The sequence below is a fragment of the Rhipicephalus microplus genome, chromosome 8 (genome assembly GCF_043290135.1).
Source record: "Rhipicephalus microplus isolate Deutch F79 chromosome 8, USDA_Rmic, whole genome shotgun sequence".
In the NCBI taxonomy this organism is placed as follows: Eukaryota; Metazoa; Arthropoda; class Arachnida; order Ixodida; family Ixodidae; genus Rhipicephalus; species Rhipicephalus microplus.
In genome coordinates, this window is record NC_134707.1 from 11,535,793 (window position 1) to 11,552,939 (window position 17,147).

General features: G+C 45.0%; 1 protein-coding gene across 3 annotated transcripts in view; it reads right to left on the reverse strand.

Annotated features, from left to right (window-relative positions):
- Window positions 1–1,985: 1,985 nt before the first annotated feature.
- Unc-76 (fasciculation and elongation protein Unc-76) overlaps window positions 1,986–17,147 on the reverse strand; it is a 46,740-nt gene continuing 31,578 nt past the window's right edge. For 2 of the 3 annotated variants that reach the window (XM_037416242.2, XM_075871043.1), the window contains exons 5-10: window positions 15,036–15,194; window positions 13,800–13,905; window positions 10,509–10,750; window positions 8,076–8,151; window positions 3,737–3,802; window positions 1,986–2,481 (exon numbers count right to left, since the gene is read on the reverse strand). In XM_037416242.2, the coding sequence (XP_037272139.2) occupies window positions 2,465–2,481; window positions 3,737–3,802; window positions 8,076–8,151; window positions 10,509–10,750; window positions 13,800–13,905; window positions 15,036–15,194 (666 nt within the window). In that variant the 3' untranslated portion in view covers window positions 1,986–2,464. The remainder of the gene's footprint in view (window positions 2,482–3,736; window positions 3,803–8,075; window positions 8,152–10,508; window positions 10,751–13,799; window positions 13,906–15,035; window positions 15,195–17,147) is intronic. The other variant, XM_075871044.1, reaches the window with a different exon arrangement.

Sequence of the window (17,147 nt, forward strand, 5' to 3'; positions counted from 1 at the left end):
ACGTGGCTACAGCTGCACAATTTCACCGAGTTTCCTGCTGAAACCCTGAATAGTGGAAATTGTACAAATGCAGCAATGTCAGATTTTAAGCTGCACATAAAGCTTCACTGCCTATGAATCAGACTCAACCTAGGGCATTTCATCCAATTAAGTAAGTCCACAGCCTTAGCCAGCCGTAGCTACCGAAAGAACATTGCTTAAAGACCTACTCTTCCAATCTTGTAATCCTCATCAAAAGCTGCAGTAATTTGATTAATCAGCATGGATGTAAAAATTTCCAAAATCTACAAGCAGCTTTACTGGCATTTTCAAGCAGTTTACTCAACGCCCTAGAGGGAAAGAAAGACGAAAACCATCACGAAGAGTGTTAGCATTAAAAAATTTGTGTAAAGAGAAGTTCAGTTTTTGTCCCTCACAAAATCAGGTATAAAATGTTCCATGGCTGGGAATAAAACAGATACAACAAGGGGTAAAAGCCAAGAAAAACAGGCCACAAAAAAAATAAAGTTGTACACGTGCAAAAAACATGAATAGAAAAAAAAGACCCTGATAAAGAACAACACTGATTCAATAAAACAGCCGGGCCCACACTGTGCAACGATCACTTATGTACGTACTCTTTAAGGTTGTCATTGAAAACATAATAATAATGTCTTTCGTGCACTACAACACTCAACTGTGAGCTCGGTGCATTGATTTAGGAACGACACTGTGGTTACACCAAGGTATGTTCTTCGAGATGCAGTGCAGACACTAGGCATTCAAAGCAAAGGCGTAAAGTTCAGATCTCAGCTTCTAGCACAGTGCCACAATATCTCCGTAAATATGTCAAATGGCTCACTGTACTAGTGCGGCAGTTATGTGAAGGTGGCCCGCAGCTGGAGTGCGGCTAAGGCAAGCCTCAATGGTGAAAACACAGTTAAGACAACAAAAGCACACAAAAAAAGGTCGTGTAATTGTCTCTGTGTGTGCACCCCGTTTGAAGTTTTAACATTATGTTGCACCGACCAACCCGAAATTTGACTGCTTGTTTACAAGGCTCAGAGAAACATCGTTTGGCAAATGAAACATCCCTAGTTTCTCTGGCTCTCGCTAATGCAGTGAACGTCTCAACAACAAGGACACATTCTGGCATGCAACCGAGGCACACAGGCTCACATAAAACGTAAAGCCAGAGCTGCCAGCGCTTCAATCGACACTGACCGATGACGACGCTTCCAGAAGTGATCGTTCCACAGTGCAGCTCCCACATTTGTACACTCTAAATAAACTATACATAAACTTCATATAGCTGTCTTTCAGCGCACAATAAAAAAACAAGTGCAAGCTCTAAAACAAGCTCCAAGCATGAAAGACGCCTTGCAAGTAACCGCGAAACCTAAGTCCATTGGCTCGAGTTTGACTATGACGTGGGCGAGAGGTGCGTTGCCACGCAGTGCCATACGTTGAGAATCGGGCCCGCGCGAAAAGCCGGCCGACTACTGGCGAGCGACCTTTTACTGCCTTGCTCAAGGTCTGAAATGATGCTTCAACAAATAAAGCCATCGCGTGAGTGGTAATGGTGATAGTCCCGACTAACTCGAGACCCTTTGCCATAGCGTTCGTGAAGCTCCGTCTCTGGCATGACGAAACAAGGAGGCCATGGCCGCCAAGCCCAGACACTGCACCTAATAGAGTAACGAGGGGCGTGTGTAGACGTGCAAGTCTTCAGATTCCTCCTCCTCACATGGATGCTACTTTACAAATGCTCGACTTGAAACATCTTCAATTAGTAGCACACACTTAGGCCATTACTGTATATTTTGATGTCGCCTTACTGAGGCAATACACTTGGAAAGCCTGAATGCAATGTCTGTCGCCAAATATTTTTTATAAAATTTGTTCTGACAATAAAAAATGGAAGCTGGCTGGCCAGTGTCTCTGTTGAATAGTCACCAGTTGTTGCCAGTATAAAAGCCTGTACCCCTTTTTTGATTTTTCAGCTGCAGTCGCTGCTAAAGACGCGGTAAAAACACATAAAAATAAAAACTTGACTATGAAATGCTCAGTTAACATTACAGCCTCATGCCGTCTACATAGCCTTGATAGTTGCCGACAGCAAAGGGTCCCCAAGCAGTCTTCCTACTTTAAGGTTTGTTCTAAAAAATAAAAAAATAAAAACCGCAAGGACGAAAATTTTTTTCGCCAGTGACTCCTCCCCCCCCTCCCCGTTTCCTTCTAATAATAAATAAATCTCGTAAGACATGAAGCGGAAACAAAGAGAACGATGACATCGTAAAATCCTAGCAACCAGTCTTCCTGGGATGACGCGGGCCACAAGCGTTTTTGCGGACTTCAGCCTTCAGCTGCCATCGATGGACGCCAGCCTCGTGCAGAGTGACGAAAGCCGAGGGCCGAGGTTGGCACCGGAGTGGGCCGCAAGAATGATCTGGCAAAGTTGTTTGCTTCTCAGCATCACCTTGCTTTACGTCGGACATAAAACTGCAAAACGTAACGCAGGAAGCCCCGTTATCGTAATAGAAATTGAAATTTCATTCAACAAGAGCATGTGATGAGAAAGACAGCTAAAAGACATAAGAACAGCTTGAATTGCACTGACTCCCTGTTACACAAAACAGCAAAAAGGTATACAGCTAATTGATTGCAACCTCGAAGCGGAAATTCGTACAAGTTTCACAACAGGGTTAAAAAAAATAAATTACAATTCAGGCATAAAAAATAGGCAGGTGTGACAGCACTAAGTTGAGTTCTATTGGCAATTTACTAGATAGGTTAATCTTATGTTCTCTTATTATGCACTGTATAAGTGCAGGTGGTTGAAACTTTCACATACTCAATCGATTGAACTAATGTTCAAAAAATGAGCCACAGCAATCATGAGGACTGTCGAGCTTTGCCCTCGAGAGTCTAATGCAACAGCGTAGTCAGGCACAGTTCGCATCGTCTCTTTATTTGCTTGCCACGATTCCCTTATCAACAGACACTCATCATGCTTGAAGGAAAAGGAATGATTGTGTGCATAACACTGGCCACTATCCTAGAATGCCTGCTACAGATACTAGCCACATTAAACTATACTGGAATGCCTGCTACAGATACAGTCGTGAAGTGCCTGCTACTTAATATTTCATCATTTAATGACGAAACTACAAGCCTGCAAGGGAATGCGTGCTCACTTCACATTTCGTTTATGCTGTGGTTGACGACGATAATTATGGGAGGACCACCACACTTCCCACCTGTTGCACAGTTTGCATGGCATTACAGCTGGTGCAATTCTACGCTTCTGCCACATATGTTAGATTTCTTTTTTTTTTTTCAACGTGACTCCACGCACTAACTTATGTCGTTTAGGATCCTTCTTTCAAAGCAGTTTCAAGCACTGGAACACCCGAGTGTCATGCAGAAAGCCTGGGTCGGATGCCAGTCGTTGCGCCCAATCTTCATTATTTGCAGCAATCACAATGATTTGCTCATAAACATTGCTAAGGGTTGACTCACAGATAATTCGCATACAAGCAGCGCCGCTGACACTGAAGTGTTAGTGAAACAAGCTTTTTATAGTTATTTTAATAATACAACGAACACAAACATAACTGTTGCACATTCAAGTTTGGTTGTACGCTCACACAGTTGTAGAAACAAGTGCCTATCATTGGAAATGTTCTCTAACATGCCATGTTTAGCATGAGCTCTATGTTTACCAATGCTCTAATCAACATGGCTGGCCACGTACTTTTCAGGATGTAATCTGTCAAGAGCGTCGGCACTGTGGGGCTGTCATCATTGATGGCGTGGAGAACTGCAATTGAGAACAAGCAAAATGAAGAATGTCATGCCTCCAGGCAGTGAAAGCTTCGTTCAATAATGTAGAACACTTGATAAAGGCTGCTGTGTAACTTTAGGTAAGGGTCAATGAAGCCTGCATCAAATTAGTTCCATTAGAGAAGTAACTTCAAAATAAAAATTATAGCCATATTCATCTCACGATGGTCATCTATAACTTAATACAGTCGACTCCTCTTAAGCAGAACTCGAAAGGGATCCATAAAACTGTTCCAATTATCAGAAGTTTCATTTAAGCAAAGTACACTTTTTTAGTGAATAAAAACCTTTACTCAAATTGCACGACCCTCACCTTACTCATGAGGATGAGTAGGAGAAAAAAGAAGTGAAAGGTGGTTTGTTTGGCAAGCTTGAATTGTTTTTTCACAAGGTACGCGCCCATGCCTGACAAACTAGCCAGAAATTTTGGACAAGCCTTATGCTAAAAATAGCGCTGCAAAAGTTCAACAGCCTCTTTAGCTGATCGGTCTGGTGGCACCACTGCACTGGCAATATTGCCATCACATTCATCGCTGGAAGGTTGATCCTTATCTTGCACTTTGGCTATCATTTCTTCAAGAGTCTCCTCATGACAGGTACAAACATTTTCATCAATCGATTCGTAGTCCTGCAACGTGAAAGTGGCAGAGGGCACGACCTCACTGAATACTGCCTCAATGTCGGCATCAACAGGGCTTTCTTTTTAATCGGGTACTGCTTCTTGCACTTGAAAGCCAGCATGATGAAAGCATCAAGCATCTGTGTATTCTCATTGCCTTCACTTGCTTCAAGGCCTCCAAGGCATGAGCCAAAATGTGGATGGCTGCCAATAAATCTATGATGTAGCATTTCCCGCTGTCTGCACAAAGCAGCATTCGATGAAGCGATTGTGTGCAATAATGAACTTTAGTGTTCAGAATAACCCCTTGATCCATCGGCTGGATCACTGCCATTGCATTGACTGGCAAGAATTCCCGAGTGATGGCTTGGAGTCTCAACCTGACCGTGGGCTGGACAATTATCCACTATGAAGACCTTCCTGCCTTGCCTCGTAAATCTTGCGTGTTCCCCCCATAGCCAGTTTTCGAAAATGCCCTTGGTCATCCACCCTCTTCTGTTCGCATGGTACACAACAGGAAGTGTCCAACACCTTTGAAACAACGTGGTTGCCTTGATTTTCCTATAACCAACAGCTTCAATTTCTCATCTCCCTTGATTTTCCTATTACAAACAGCTTCTATTTCTCATCTCCTATGTTTGCACCCACCAGCACAGTGATGCGATCTTTACTGCGTTTTCTTCCACTACAGGCTTCGCCTTTGAAGGTGAGAGTCTTTGATGAAAGCACCTTATAAAAAAGACCCATCATGTCGAGGTTAAAGACGTCTGGTGGCTCAAAGCTCATCAAAATTTTTCGCGCTGCCCCTGTTGCCAGTCGATGCAAATGTCCATGTTGACTGAGCACTTTCACCTGAGATTGCTTTGAAGACTAGGCCATGGCGTGTTTTGAAGCAGCTGAGACATCCGTCGCTTAGGACAAACTTCTCAATATCCATTTGCATGGCGATCTCTCGAACTTTCTGCTCGAGAAATGGTCCGCTTGTGGGCAAATTGGAACTCCGTGCACGCTTGAACCAGAGAAAAAGAACTTTTTCTAGTTGTTCATAAGGCGTCGTTCGCATCCGTATTCGTTTAGATGTAAAGGTCCCATTCTTTACAGCGCCTTCAATATTTTCTCTGTCTTTGCAAAGCTGCAACAGTGTCGATTTAGGGAGGTCATATTTTTTTTGCCACGTCCGTCTTGAGCAGGCCATTTCGATTGAGCTCCTGGAGAATTCGCAGCTTTTTTTTAAGCGAGAGTGCATTGTGCGGCCGCTTCCTTTCCACCTGGCTGAAATAACACCGTGATCCACCGCACATAGTCGCACAAATAGGTCTAACACAGAACTGACTCAGCCTTCCACAACCGTGTTCCACGATTCCGCTGGCATGCCGACGGCACACCTGAGGTCAACAGGGTAGCTTTTCCTGTTGTCGGGGCAGAGCACCATGCAGCTGAACACGCATGATTTGTAATGATGCTTCAAGTTCCAAACCACACCTTGGTCCATCAGCTGCAGGATTTCTATGGTGTTCGACGGCAGAAATTCAATCTGAATAGCCTTTAGGTCCTTGATGTGGCCATTCGCAGTGAAGTTATTCACAAACAGCAGAACTCTTCGATTTATGCTCGAACTTTCTGTCCAGCTTGCGCACGTACGCTTCGAATAACTGCTGCTTTAACCACGCCTTCTTGTTAGCTTCATAGAGAACAGGCAAAGTCACTGCCCTCTTGAAACATCTCGGATGCTTCGAATTGCCTAATACTAATTTGGATGCTTCGAATTGCCTAATACTACTAACGGAAGCTTCTCGCTGCCTGACATGTTTTTGCCAATGAGGACAGTAAGCCGCTCGTTGTTGTGCTTGCCCTCGTGGCAGGGGTCGCCAGCAAATGCAAGCGTTTTCTCTGGCAGCAGCTTGTAGAACAGTCCAGTTTCCTTGCAGTTGAAAATATCATTAGGTGGAAACTGCTGAAGCAAAGACTGCAGCTTTCCATCCCAATATTCGGCAACAACGAAATCACCGACGACAACGCTTTCCCCCTACACTTTAAGTCACTGCGGCTCTTGAAATTGCGAAGCCAACCATCGCTGAACTTGAAGTCCTTCATGTCCCTCTGAAGCGCAAAAACCTCCGCCTTCTGCTTCAGGATGTCGCCCGCCACCGGGCTTTTCTTAGCGATCATGGCATTGAGCCACACGACGAGTGCTTCCTCAAGCTTTGGTAAGCACCCTGGCTCGCATTCTACTTTCCAGCCCCGGTTGATTCGCCAGCCACTTCCAAGATCTTCGCCTTGTTTCTGATGAAGTCCGAAACAGTTTGTTTCAAAATTACGAACTCCCTCCCAACCTATGCCTGCGATCGACCGCGTTCGACCTGTTCAATGATGGCGGCTTTCTTCTCCATCGTGAGCCTACGAGGGGGCTTTGTGCCCAATGAAGGCGCGGACGAAGACGAAGGAGCAGTCGGTGTCATCGCTGTAAACGGTGAATCCGTTCGACGAAAAGCGCAGCATGAAACAGCTAGGAACTCGGTGGATGCTGAAGGCCGGGAAACGTGATCACAGAAGATAGCCCGCAGCAGCAAACGATCAACCACAGAGGCGACCACAGAGCTGACAAAGCAACACGTGAACGTACACGGTGAGGTTTGGCTTGGCTAAGTCACTAAGCTACAGCTGGCAACGGATTGACATGTGCAGTTTCGAGGTTACAGCAGCCATGGAGTGGTGCGGAGGTTGGCGGCGGTGCTGCTGGCCATACCTGCAATGCGAGTATGGAGAGTTCGAGGATGTGAAAACAACCGAAATGGCGGTGTCGGTGGTGACTTTTTGTCGGCCGTTAACAGTAAAAAGTCTGAGAAATCGGATGCCAAAGGCTACTAGTGTCAGGAATTGAGGACTTTTTCATACATTGACTCTATGGAAAACTTGACAGTGCCACAGATGAGTACGGGAAATCGGACATGTCTGGAATTTCAGGTGTCCAGAAAATTGGGCGTCCGAAAGAGGCACAAACCAAAACGCGCATGCTACTGTTGAAGTCCTCCCTGTATGTATCGGGTGTGTGGTCGTTTTATGTATGCACCGACGTAAGAATGTCATGATCAAACATGCTTTATCAGGTAGTGAGGAGATGCTAGGTCAGTGCGAATGCAACATGTGTACCTCCCTTCTTTAGTGACACCCACTAGCACTTTTACGGAACAATATATAATCATGTAAACCCAACAGCAAAAGCTTGTTGGGTGCAAAATGTTCTAGGAATCCACATTCATGTTTAGTCTGGGAAGATAGTGCACAATTAAATGTTCCAGCCTGTAGTTGGCCTTGTGACCTATACAGTCACCAGATAGATCAGAACGATTACACACCAATAGAGCAGAAGTTCACATCTTTAGAGAAGTAAACGTCTGATAAACTTTTGCAGTTAAGTGTGTACGTACACATTACTGTGTGCACACATGTCAGCCGTCAAGCCTTCTGAAAACTTTATAGACTGATAAGAAGCATTTGTAAAGAGCTTATTTGACAGGAATTATCTTCGAAGAAATGGCAAGTTCTGTGGGAGTAATCTTTGGCTGCACAGCACTAATCCCTCTGCACAGCACTTAGCACGGCGTGCATGCAGCTTGATCAATTGACTCACTTTTGATGAGGATTTGTAAAGAGGCGTTGTTTGGAGAACCCTTGTCGACATTGTAGGGGATCACCGTAGTGAGATACTGCACAGAGGAGAATGAAAACAAAGCAGGAAATACATAAAGACGACCCATATAGAGGGGTGATCACAAATTCAGCGCACACATGAAAATTCAAACATATTATGGAGATTGTCAAAAAATACAAAAGAAAAAAGATCAGACTATAATGAAAAAGACCTATATACAGTAGAACCCTGCAACAACGAACGCCACTTCAACTAAATTTCCGCTACAATAAAAAATTCACGGTTCCCCGTCGGCAGACCATAAAAGTCAATGCATAAATATTGTCGCTACAACGAACACTTTTTCTTCTGCCGTCCCGCTTCAAAGAAATTTCACGATACAATTCCAGGCTTATTATTTATTGCAATACAGTAAACACAATCTTTAACATTTTGATGCATTTTCAGAACCTGAAAATATGTCGACAAAGTCTAAAACACGCGTTGGCACCACCAGAATCCGCCACTGTTCAGCAAGCATGGGCCCCGCCATTGCTCCATAGCAATAACAATGAGACTGTCTTGTTTTTCCACTGGCTTGCTTTTAAGCCGCAGACGATCTGAAGCTGCAGCTCAGCCGCTTAGTTCATGGTTTCCTTCAAGCAGCTGGTGGGTGCAACTGCGCAACGATGCCTTTTCCAATGCCAAAACTTATCGTTTTGTTCGCGCTTGGCCAGTGCGGTAACTAGTCAGAGCGGATGTTCATCGGCATTATCAACAAAATCAGCTATCTACGAGTGGTGTATGATAAGAATGGCATAGAATAAGGCAAAAGTCACTGCTCTACGATACCCTGCCTCAGTCTCGGCGTTGTGAGATACACTTTGACGGTGGGCAGCTGCTAGTGTTAATGTGTTAATGCAACTATTTGGTTCATTGACGAAAGCGGTTGTAGGCGTTGTTCCAGCGTGCTTTTCACCATGACCTCGCTATGCATGGGTGAGAATCGCCTCGCGACGCTGCTGGAAAAGAATAGGAAGCAGCAGACACTTTTTTAATTTTGAGAATTAACGTTTTTTTGTTTTTCTAGCTCAGATCAACTATATTTTTTCGATTTCACTAGAAACAAACTTTCGCTTCAACAAAACTTTTATTGCGCCACATCAGTTTCATTGTAGAGGGGTGCGACTGTAAAAGTAAAAAACCTTGTGCAGCAATGATTTTTGAATACTGGAATGACCTGGCCAACACAGCCTGTAGAGCACATTTTTCGGGACAACCAACATATTGAGTAATTGCCTGGCATAGAGCACAAATGTTGCACACACAATGTAGACAGACATTGCACGTAGTGCAGGCATTCAGTGCTACGGTCTAACGAGTAGTGAGCTGCTACGTTACTCACACTGTATGGCCTCTTTCTACTATTCTACATCGGCTAATAGTACAACATCTGCAACTAATCCACCATATGAACACGAACAGCCCTCCCTGGCTTTCTCCATGCGACTCGTGTGAGGAGAAATGATCAAGGCTCACGCACTGTGCAATTTTCGTGCACATCAAGGAACTCCAGGCGGCCAAATTTATATGAAGCCCTCTTATACGAAGCCAAAATTATACGAAGCTTTGGGACATATGCCTTTTCGCTGTCGTGAACAAAGAAGAAAATTCTGCCAACATTACTGCAAGACTAAATCCCTCAATGTGCAGAGCTTTCTTTGTGTATGTAAAGGTAAAGGTGCAATTCTTTCAATCCGTCGGGGTTCCTAACTGCGTCAAAAAGATAACTCGTAAATGGCTTCACTGCATAGCAATACTACAATGAAAGATGTGAATAAAACTAAAGCCGAGGCACAAATAGCACAACATGAACAAGTGCGGCCATCCAGCGTCAAGAAACACAACTATGACAGACATAGTCGCCATTGATAACATGTGGGACCAATTTTCGTTGCTGACGAGTGCATGTGGTCATCATCTGTTGTTCTGCTATAAAATCTGACGACAACTACACCCATCGAAAGTGGCACCAGGGTTAGACACCGTAAACCGACCACCAACAAGACATATCTGTGCCACCGAGCAGTTTCACGCTATGCAGATAGGAACACCACCATCTGATCTATGTGTCACATTTCGCTAAGCAATAGTGAATTCTAATAAATGTATATTTAACGAGACTCAGTGAAAATTTCGTGCCACATAAAAGTCAATTCTTCCCCTACCACTTTTTCATACTCGCACCTCATTAATGAAGGTGCATCTTACACAAATAAATTCGTTATATCTGAAAACTCGTTATAAGGTTATCATTTAATCATTATATCTATTGCAAACCTATTATTAGTTTATTTCATCATAACCAATATTTCGTTATATCAGGATTGATTATATCAAGGTTTAAGTGCAATTTAAAGAGATGCCACGCACCTTGGGTTCGGGTACACTGTGATAGTTGGCGGGGCGCCCCTTGCGCCGGTCAATGTGGAAGTGCCGGCGCTTGTTCTGCACGCTGAGCAGCAGAGAGATGAAGGTGTTCTTGAGTTCCTTCTCGTACTCGAGCTCGTCCCTCAGGGCCAGCTCCTGGATGAGCGTCTCGGAGTGATCACGGATCAGCCGCTCCAGCTCCACCAGCACCTCGTTCAGCTCGGCTGTCGACAGCGTCTTGAGCCCTGCGCGGCGGCGACAAATATATGACGGATTTCTAAGGCATTGGCACTGCTTTCTATAGGAAATTGTGAGAAGCGAGCCAGTTCTATGGAAACCCACGGCACCCACAGCAGTGAATGCAACAGCATCAAACTGGAATGTTATATGAAGTAAGGCCAGCCGGTGAACTTATTTAGCATCCCAGCTAGCATGACTCAACGAAATGCAGGCATGTGGAAATGCACTTGATGCAGTGAGTGAAGTGCCCTTTATGCTTCTTTAATGAGATGCAACAAAAAATCAAGCTAAGGAAAGTACGGGTGCATTTATTGTGGTAATTAGCACATGAACAAATTCAAGTGGACCAAAGGACAACTCGCCGCTGTCAGGAACCAAAACTGCAACCTCGGAACAATGCGTTCGATTTGCAAATCTTTAAAGGAGCACTGACATCAAATTTCAAGATCGAGATGTGCCCGTCATTCGATCACTTGGTATGCATAGGTCTTCTTGGCCGAATCTGAATGGCGTCCGTCGCGTCGAAGTTATTTTATTTCGACGTCAAACAGCGTAGAAAAGCTAAGGAGAAAAACGAAAAATAGACTACCCTGCGACATCGACACTAGTGCTACGTGTTCGGTGTGATACATTCCACAAATACCATCTTGAGTGACGATACGCTAGTAATGATGACGTCGGCGATCTTTGAGTGTGTTTGGAGCCGACTCTCAACCATGCTCTCACTAGTGGCTCTCCTTGCTGTGTTGAGGCGTGCGTGCGATTCATCGTGTCGCATCGACTGATTTGCATTGTGCTCAACTGCGTGTGAGCACGATCATTCAGAGTGACAATACATGCCAGAATGCCGGAGAACCGCCGCTTAGTGAGAACCTGCACGTCGAGGCGCAGGAAAAGCGGAAAGTGCGTGGCGTTTCACGTCTTTCAAAGCCACAAACCTCAACGCAGTCAGTGGGTTGACTTCATACGCGCCGTTGGACAGAGGGACTGGACCCCTGTGAAGAACAGCCGCGTTTGCTCCCTTCACTTTGTGGCTAGCTGCAACAGGATAAATCCTGTGTTGGCGAACCAGTTACCGTAATTACTCGAATCTAACGCGCACCTTTTTTCCGGTTAAGCGAGTTCATAAATCGCATGCGCGTTAGAATCGAGTATGAACAAAAAAATTACGGTCACTCTATTGCCATCGGCAAATCCAAAATGGCCGCCCCCTACGTGCGTCGGCATGGAGCGTCAGCCATTTCTGCCTATGTGTTTCCCATGTGCGGCACTTCGTACGTGTGCTGAGGAGTTCGTCATCTAGTAGTGCATTAGCATCGACGGCGTGGAAGGGCCGACTCCAAAAACTCGAGTGCACCACGATGCCGCTTTTAAAAGAAAAGTCATCGCGTGTGCAGAAACGGACGAAAATCGGGCCGCATCGCGGTCGTTCGGAGTTCCCGAAACGTGCGTGCGGGACCGGCGGAAACAAAAGCAGAAGATTGTCGACAGCAAAGCTTCACGCGAAGGTTTCAGTGGACCACAGCAGGGTCGGTTTCCGCAAATTTAAGAGCTGCTCGGCGAGTATGTGCTTGAGCAGCGAGCGGCACAGCGGCCCGTGAAGACAGAACTGCACCAAGTGCGGGCTATGCAATTAGTCTTAGAAAAAGGTCTAATGCGGAGCCAGTTTAAAGCGAGCAGGTGTTGGCTAACTAACTTTATGAAGAGGAAAGGCTTTTCCCTCCGAAGGGGAACATGCATATGCGAAAAGTTTTGCGGAGAAGTACGATGAAAAGCTTCACAGTTTTCAGAGGTTCGTCCTAAACTTGCGGCGCAACAACGGCTACCTGCTTGGGCAAATCGAGAATGCCGATCAGACGCCTCTTTACTTCGACATGCCTGGCACCACAACCGTCGAGAAGAAGGGGGCGAAGCAAGTTCGCGTGCTGACATCGGTCCACGGTAAAACTACAGTGACGGCAATGCTCTGTTACACGTCAGATGGGCACAAGCTTTGCCCTTACCTCATATTTAAATGGAAAACGCTCCCGAAAGGAGTCGTTTTTTCGAGTGGTGTGATCGTGCTGGCCAGCGAGAAAAATGGGTGCGCGTTGCAATCGATGTCTTAAGTTTGTTTTTTTTTTCGCGGTGGAAATCGGGTGCGCGTTACAATCGAGGGCGCGGTAGAATCGAGTAAATACGGTAGGTTTCACTGGCAGTACGAGGCCTCTTCTCGAGGCCGTGGCTATTCCTACCGTGTGCCCTGCTGCAGCTGAAAGCAGTGATTCACTCGCCAAACGCCCGTGACATGAGGCGCGTAGTTGGTGTTCCTGAGCTACGACAGTACGGCCGGGACTGACAAATACATTGCATTTAACGCGGAGCTTGTCAAGCAAGGATCGTCGCGAATCGCGGCGATACCCAATTCGAGGTTGCTGTCATCATCACTTACCGTTGTTGATCGCGATGATGACGAGAACGACGATGTTGCCCACAGAAACATGTCTACGCCTTCAGAGACACAGCTGGACTCACTGTATGTGCGTGCCTAGCAGACGAAATGCCAGTGTGACGTCACCATTTTTTGTGAAAGCGGCATCAGCTGTGCAGCGGCCACAGCGTGGCCGCGAGGTAGTGCTGCCAGCACTAAAATTTGGCGGGCTCTCCACCCATTTTGAAGTGCGTTCGATAGCGAATATATTAATCAATATTACAGATACCCATTCGTCCCTCAGATGCATTTTAGGTCACGAATCCCTACTAGGGGGTCGATAGCTACTCGTTGACGCAAAAATCTTGACATAAGCAAGTTTGATGTCAGTGCTTCTTTAAAGAGAATTGGAACTGGTTCTGTTTGTTTATTCTTTTTTTTTTCTCTTTCTGCTAGCCTTTCAACCACAACAACAGACACATATATAAGTATCTTTTTTAAAATCCCTTATGTTAACACCAAGGGTGAAAACGTGATAAACACTTTTTTTTATCAGCATGCCCCTTTGCTAGACACACTCAACTACACAAAAGACAAGGACACCTACACAGGAGACGTCTACACACAAGGCATAATCAACTCACTTTCTCCATAGACGAGTGACGAGATAGCATTTTTGGTCATGGCATCGTTGGCCGTCTTCTCCGGGGAGCCGTCGGGTGATGGAACCCCTTCGGAGGGGGCGGTCTCCTAAAGGAGAAAAGGAAAGAAGGCAAAAAGAGAGAAAAAGAAAGATGCAGAAGTCTTCAGTAAGAGGAAATATTTACTTTGGTCGCCAGTGACAGGGCTTAGCAGACGTTCTCCTCGGAGATTATTTTTGGAATTGTTTCAGGGCTATGCCAGCACAAACATGACGGAGTTTGCAGAATTCAAGCAGCCACTTCACAACTTATGTAAGCATATTGTGAAGAGTCATCAAAGAGCAATACTATATTTAACTGGTAAAGTATTCTTTATTAAATTTATTTGAACTAATTATGCAGTAAGAGAATATTTGTTAGGGAAGACAAAAAAAGACAAAGCTCAAATTTCTACTTTTTGAATTTTGCAGTGGAACCTCAGTGCCCATATGTCTACATCGCATCACAAATTTCTAATTACTTATTTTTTTGTCTAAGCTTATTCTTGGCAGCAAAGTGTAAGTGCTTGCAAAGTCCATTCTGTCTGCTTCAAAATACCACTACGTACAAAGTCAATGAATAATTAGACCAGAAAGAAACTATGAAAAAGACCACTGAATTAGTTTTAACTTAACTTAAATACAAAAATAAGCAAAAGCAAAATGAAAGCACGAAATAAAAAAGAACCAATGCAGTTGGAGGCAGCCAAATATGTATGCTTTCTGCACTATGCGCGTGATGCTCAACTGACATGTAGTTAGACAAAATTAACGAATGAAAGGACCGACCAACCCAGAATATGAATGTACATGAACCTTTCTATTGGCATGACGATAGTTATAGCGCGAGAACAAAACGACGACACAGAGACAAGAAGGACACGAAAGACATGTGTCCTTCTTGTCTCTGTGTCGTCGTTTTGTTCTCGCGCTATAACTATCGTCATGCCATACCAACTAGCCCAAGCTGCCACACTTCTAAGTTTCCATTGGCAGTGAGGGAAATAAGGATGTCTGTACTGACAGATGTCAAAAGAGAGAGAGAGAAAGAGATTATCGGGTATGGTGGAAGATTAGCACCGGTTCGGCGCGTACACCAAGTTCATCCACTGTAGTTTCTTTCTTTTGCCTCTGCTTTGTTTTCGTGAGGTTAGGTGGTTCTGTCAAGGTGACTGTCGCACACCATTGGTTCCCTCCCTACCTGCATGATCTCGTCAATCTCCTCAAGCACCTGCTCAGCTGTGAAGATGGGCTCCTGCTGTAGGCTGGAGAGGATGAGCGCGTGAAGGTCCAGATCCTTGGCCAGCTCCTCTTCGTCGTCCGAGCCATTGTCGAGACCGCCATCCAGACGTTCAGATTTCTGCAATGTGCAACCAAGCAGGCCGTGATTGTTGTTATTTGGTTTGTGTACTATATAGAAAACACGAAGACTGAGGAAATAGGGAGGAACCAGGCTGACACCTGCCTGCTCCTTCGAGAAGGGGAGGCATACAGGAAAGGAGGGAGAAAAGAAGAAGAGAGAAGAGGAAAGTAAAAAAGGGGGAGAAAACACACCCGCGAAAAAATAGTCACATGAAAAATGTCTATAAACGCGGCACCAAGTCCGTTTTCTTTAAGAAAGTCAAAAAGCCTCTATGAGCCTGGTCACGCACAGAAGCACATCCTCCTGGTAACATGCAAATGTCAAGGGTCGTGCATCTAAGTTCGAACAACCCATAGTCCTTCTTGAGTAGGCCGTGATTATTTGTACAGCATCATTCCTTGCCCATCACTATATTTACTAGCTATACAGAGGCCATTTCAGTGGCAATATCGAAGTCTAACCCTAAAATCAGATCATCAGACTTCACCCAGAACGATTTACTGCATCATTTCAGGCCATGACACTATGAAAGCAACCCCTGTCAGAAGCACGATTGATGATTGATGTGTGGGGTTTAACGTCCCAAAACCACCATATGATTATGAGAGACGCCGTAGTGGAGGACTCCGGAGATTTCGACCACCTGGGGTTCTTTAACATGCACCCAAATCTAAGCACACGGGCCTACAGCATTCTCGCCTTCGAAAATGCAGCCGCCACAGCCAGGATTCGATCCCGTGACTTGCGGGTCAGCAGCCACTAGACCACCGGGACGGGGCGATCATAAGCTCAGAATCTGTGTTCGTGAGCACCTAGTGTATGCAAACTTCGGGAAAATTCGTGTGAAAAAAATACAAGTTTATTTCAGTGTTACAGCTGGCTGGGTAGGGCTTTATCTTGATATAGACAGAGCCATACTAAAATGTCCACATAAATGAGACAAACTTGTACACATAACAGACACATAATTGAGACAAACTTGTATATGAGACACCATTATGCCTACAGTAAGATACGGGTTGATAAGAAAATGCATACGAGGTACGCTGCTTATAAGAGACATCTCATATAAGAGACAAGAACTGCTGCCCAGAGCATGCCTCTTATGATGATTGATATGTGGGGTTTAACATCCCAAAACCACCATATGATGAGAGACGCCGTAGTGGAGGGCTCCAGAAATTTTGACCACCTGAGGTTCTTTAACGTGCACCCAAATCTGAGCACACGGGCCTACAACATTTCCGCCTCCATCGGAAAAGCAGCCGCCGCAGCCGGGATTCGATCCCGCGACCTGCGGGTCAGCAGCCGAGCACCTTAGCCACTAGACCACCGCGGCGGGGCTGCCTCTTATTAAGGGGTTTAACTGTATACATTTATTAATACACTAAAAAAGAGGACAATGACAGTAGATAACTTAGAAAAAATCTTGACTTTATGAGCTGACAACCGTCTTTTGGCCACTTGACTAACTGTCCACTTAACTCCCTATGTTTTATGTTGCTCTTTGTCCCTGTGACGATGTATATAGGCCATTCACATGAATGCACACATGTACATACATTTTAGTGCAGTACCCAGACCCAGTGTACAGTCAGTTCTAGTATGTCAGTATTGCCAGTGAAAAGCAAATCTTATTACATAATGAGATTTGCTTAACATAATAAGGCCTTCACCCCGGATGTGGGAGTCCGGGGTGAAGGCCTCGTCAGGAGGCGTACGAGTTTCCTATTGCCTTGCCTTGTGAACATATTTCATGTTGTATGTAACTATGTCTGAAATAAAATATTACATTCTATTCTTATTCAGCAAGCGTAACAAGTTGTAGGCAGAGTTACACAGTTGAAACTGACCTATCTTTTAAAAGAAGTGCTGATGCAAAACTTAAATATTTTTGGCTAGCTGCACTAAATAAAAACATGGCATCGAGAACCTGAAAAATGGTGCCAG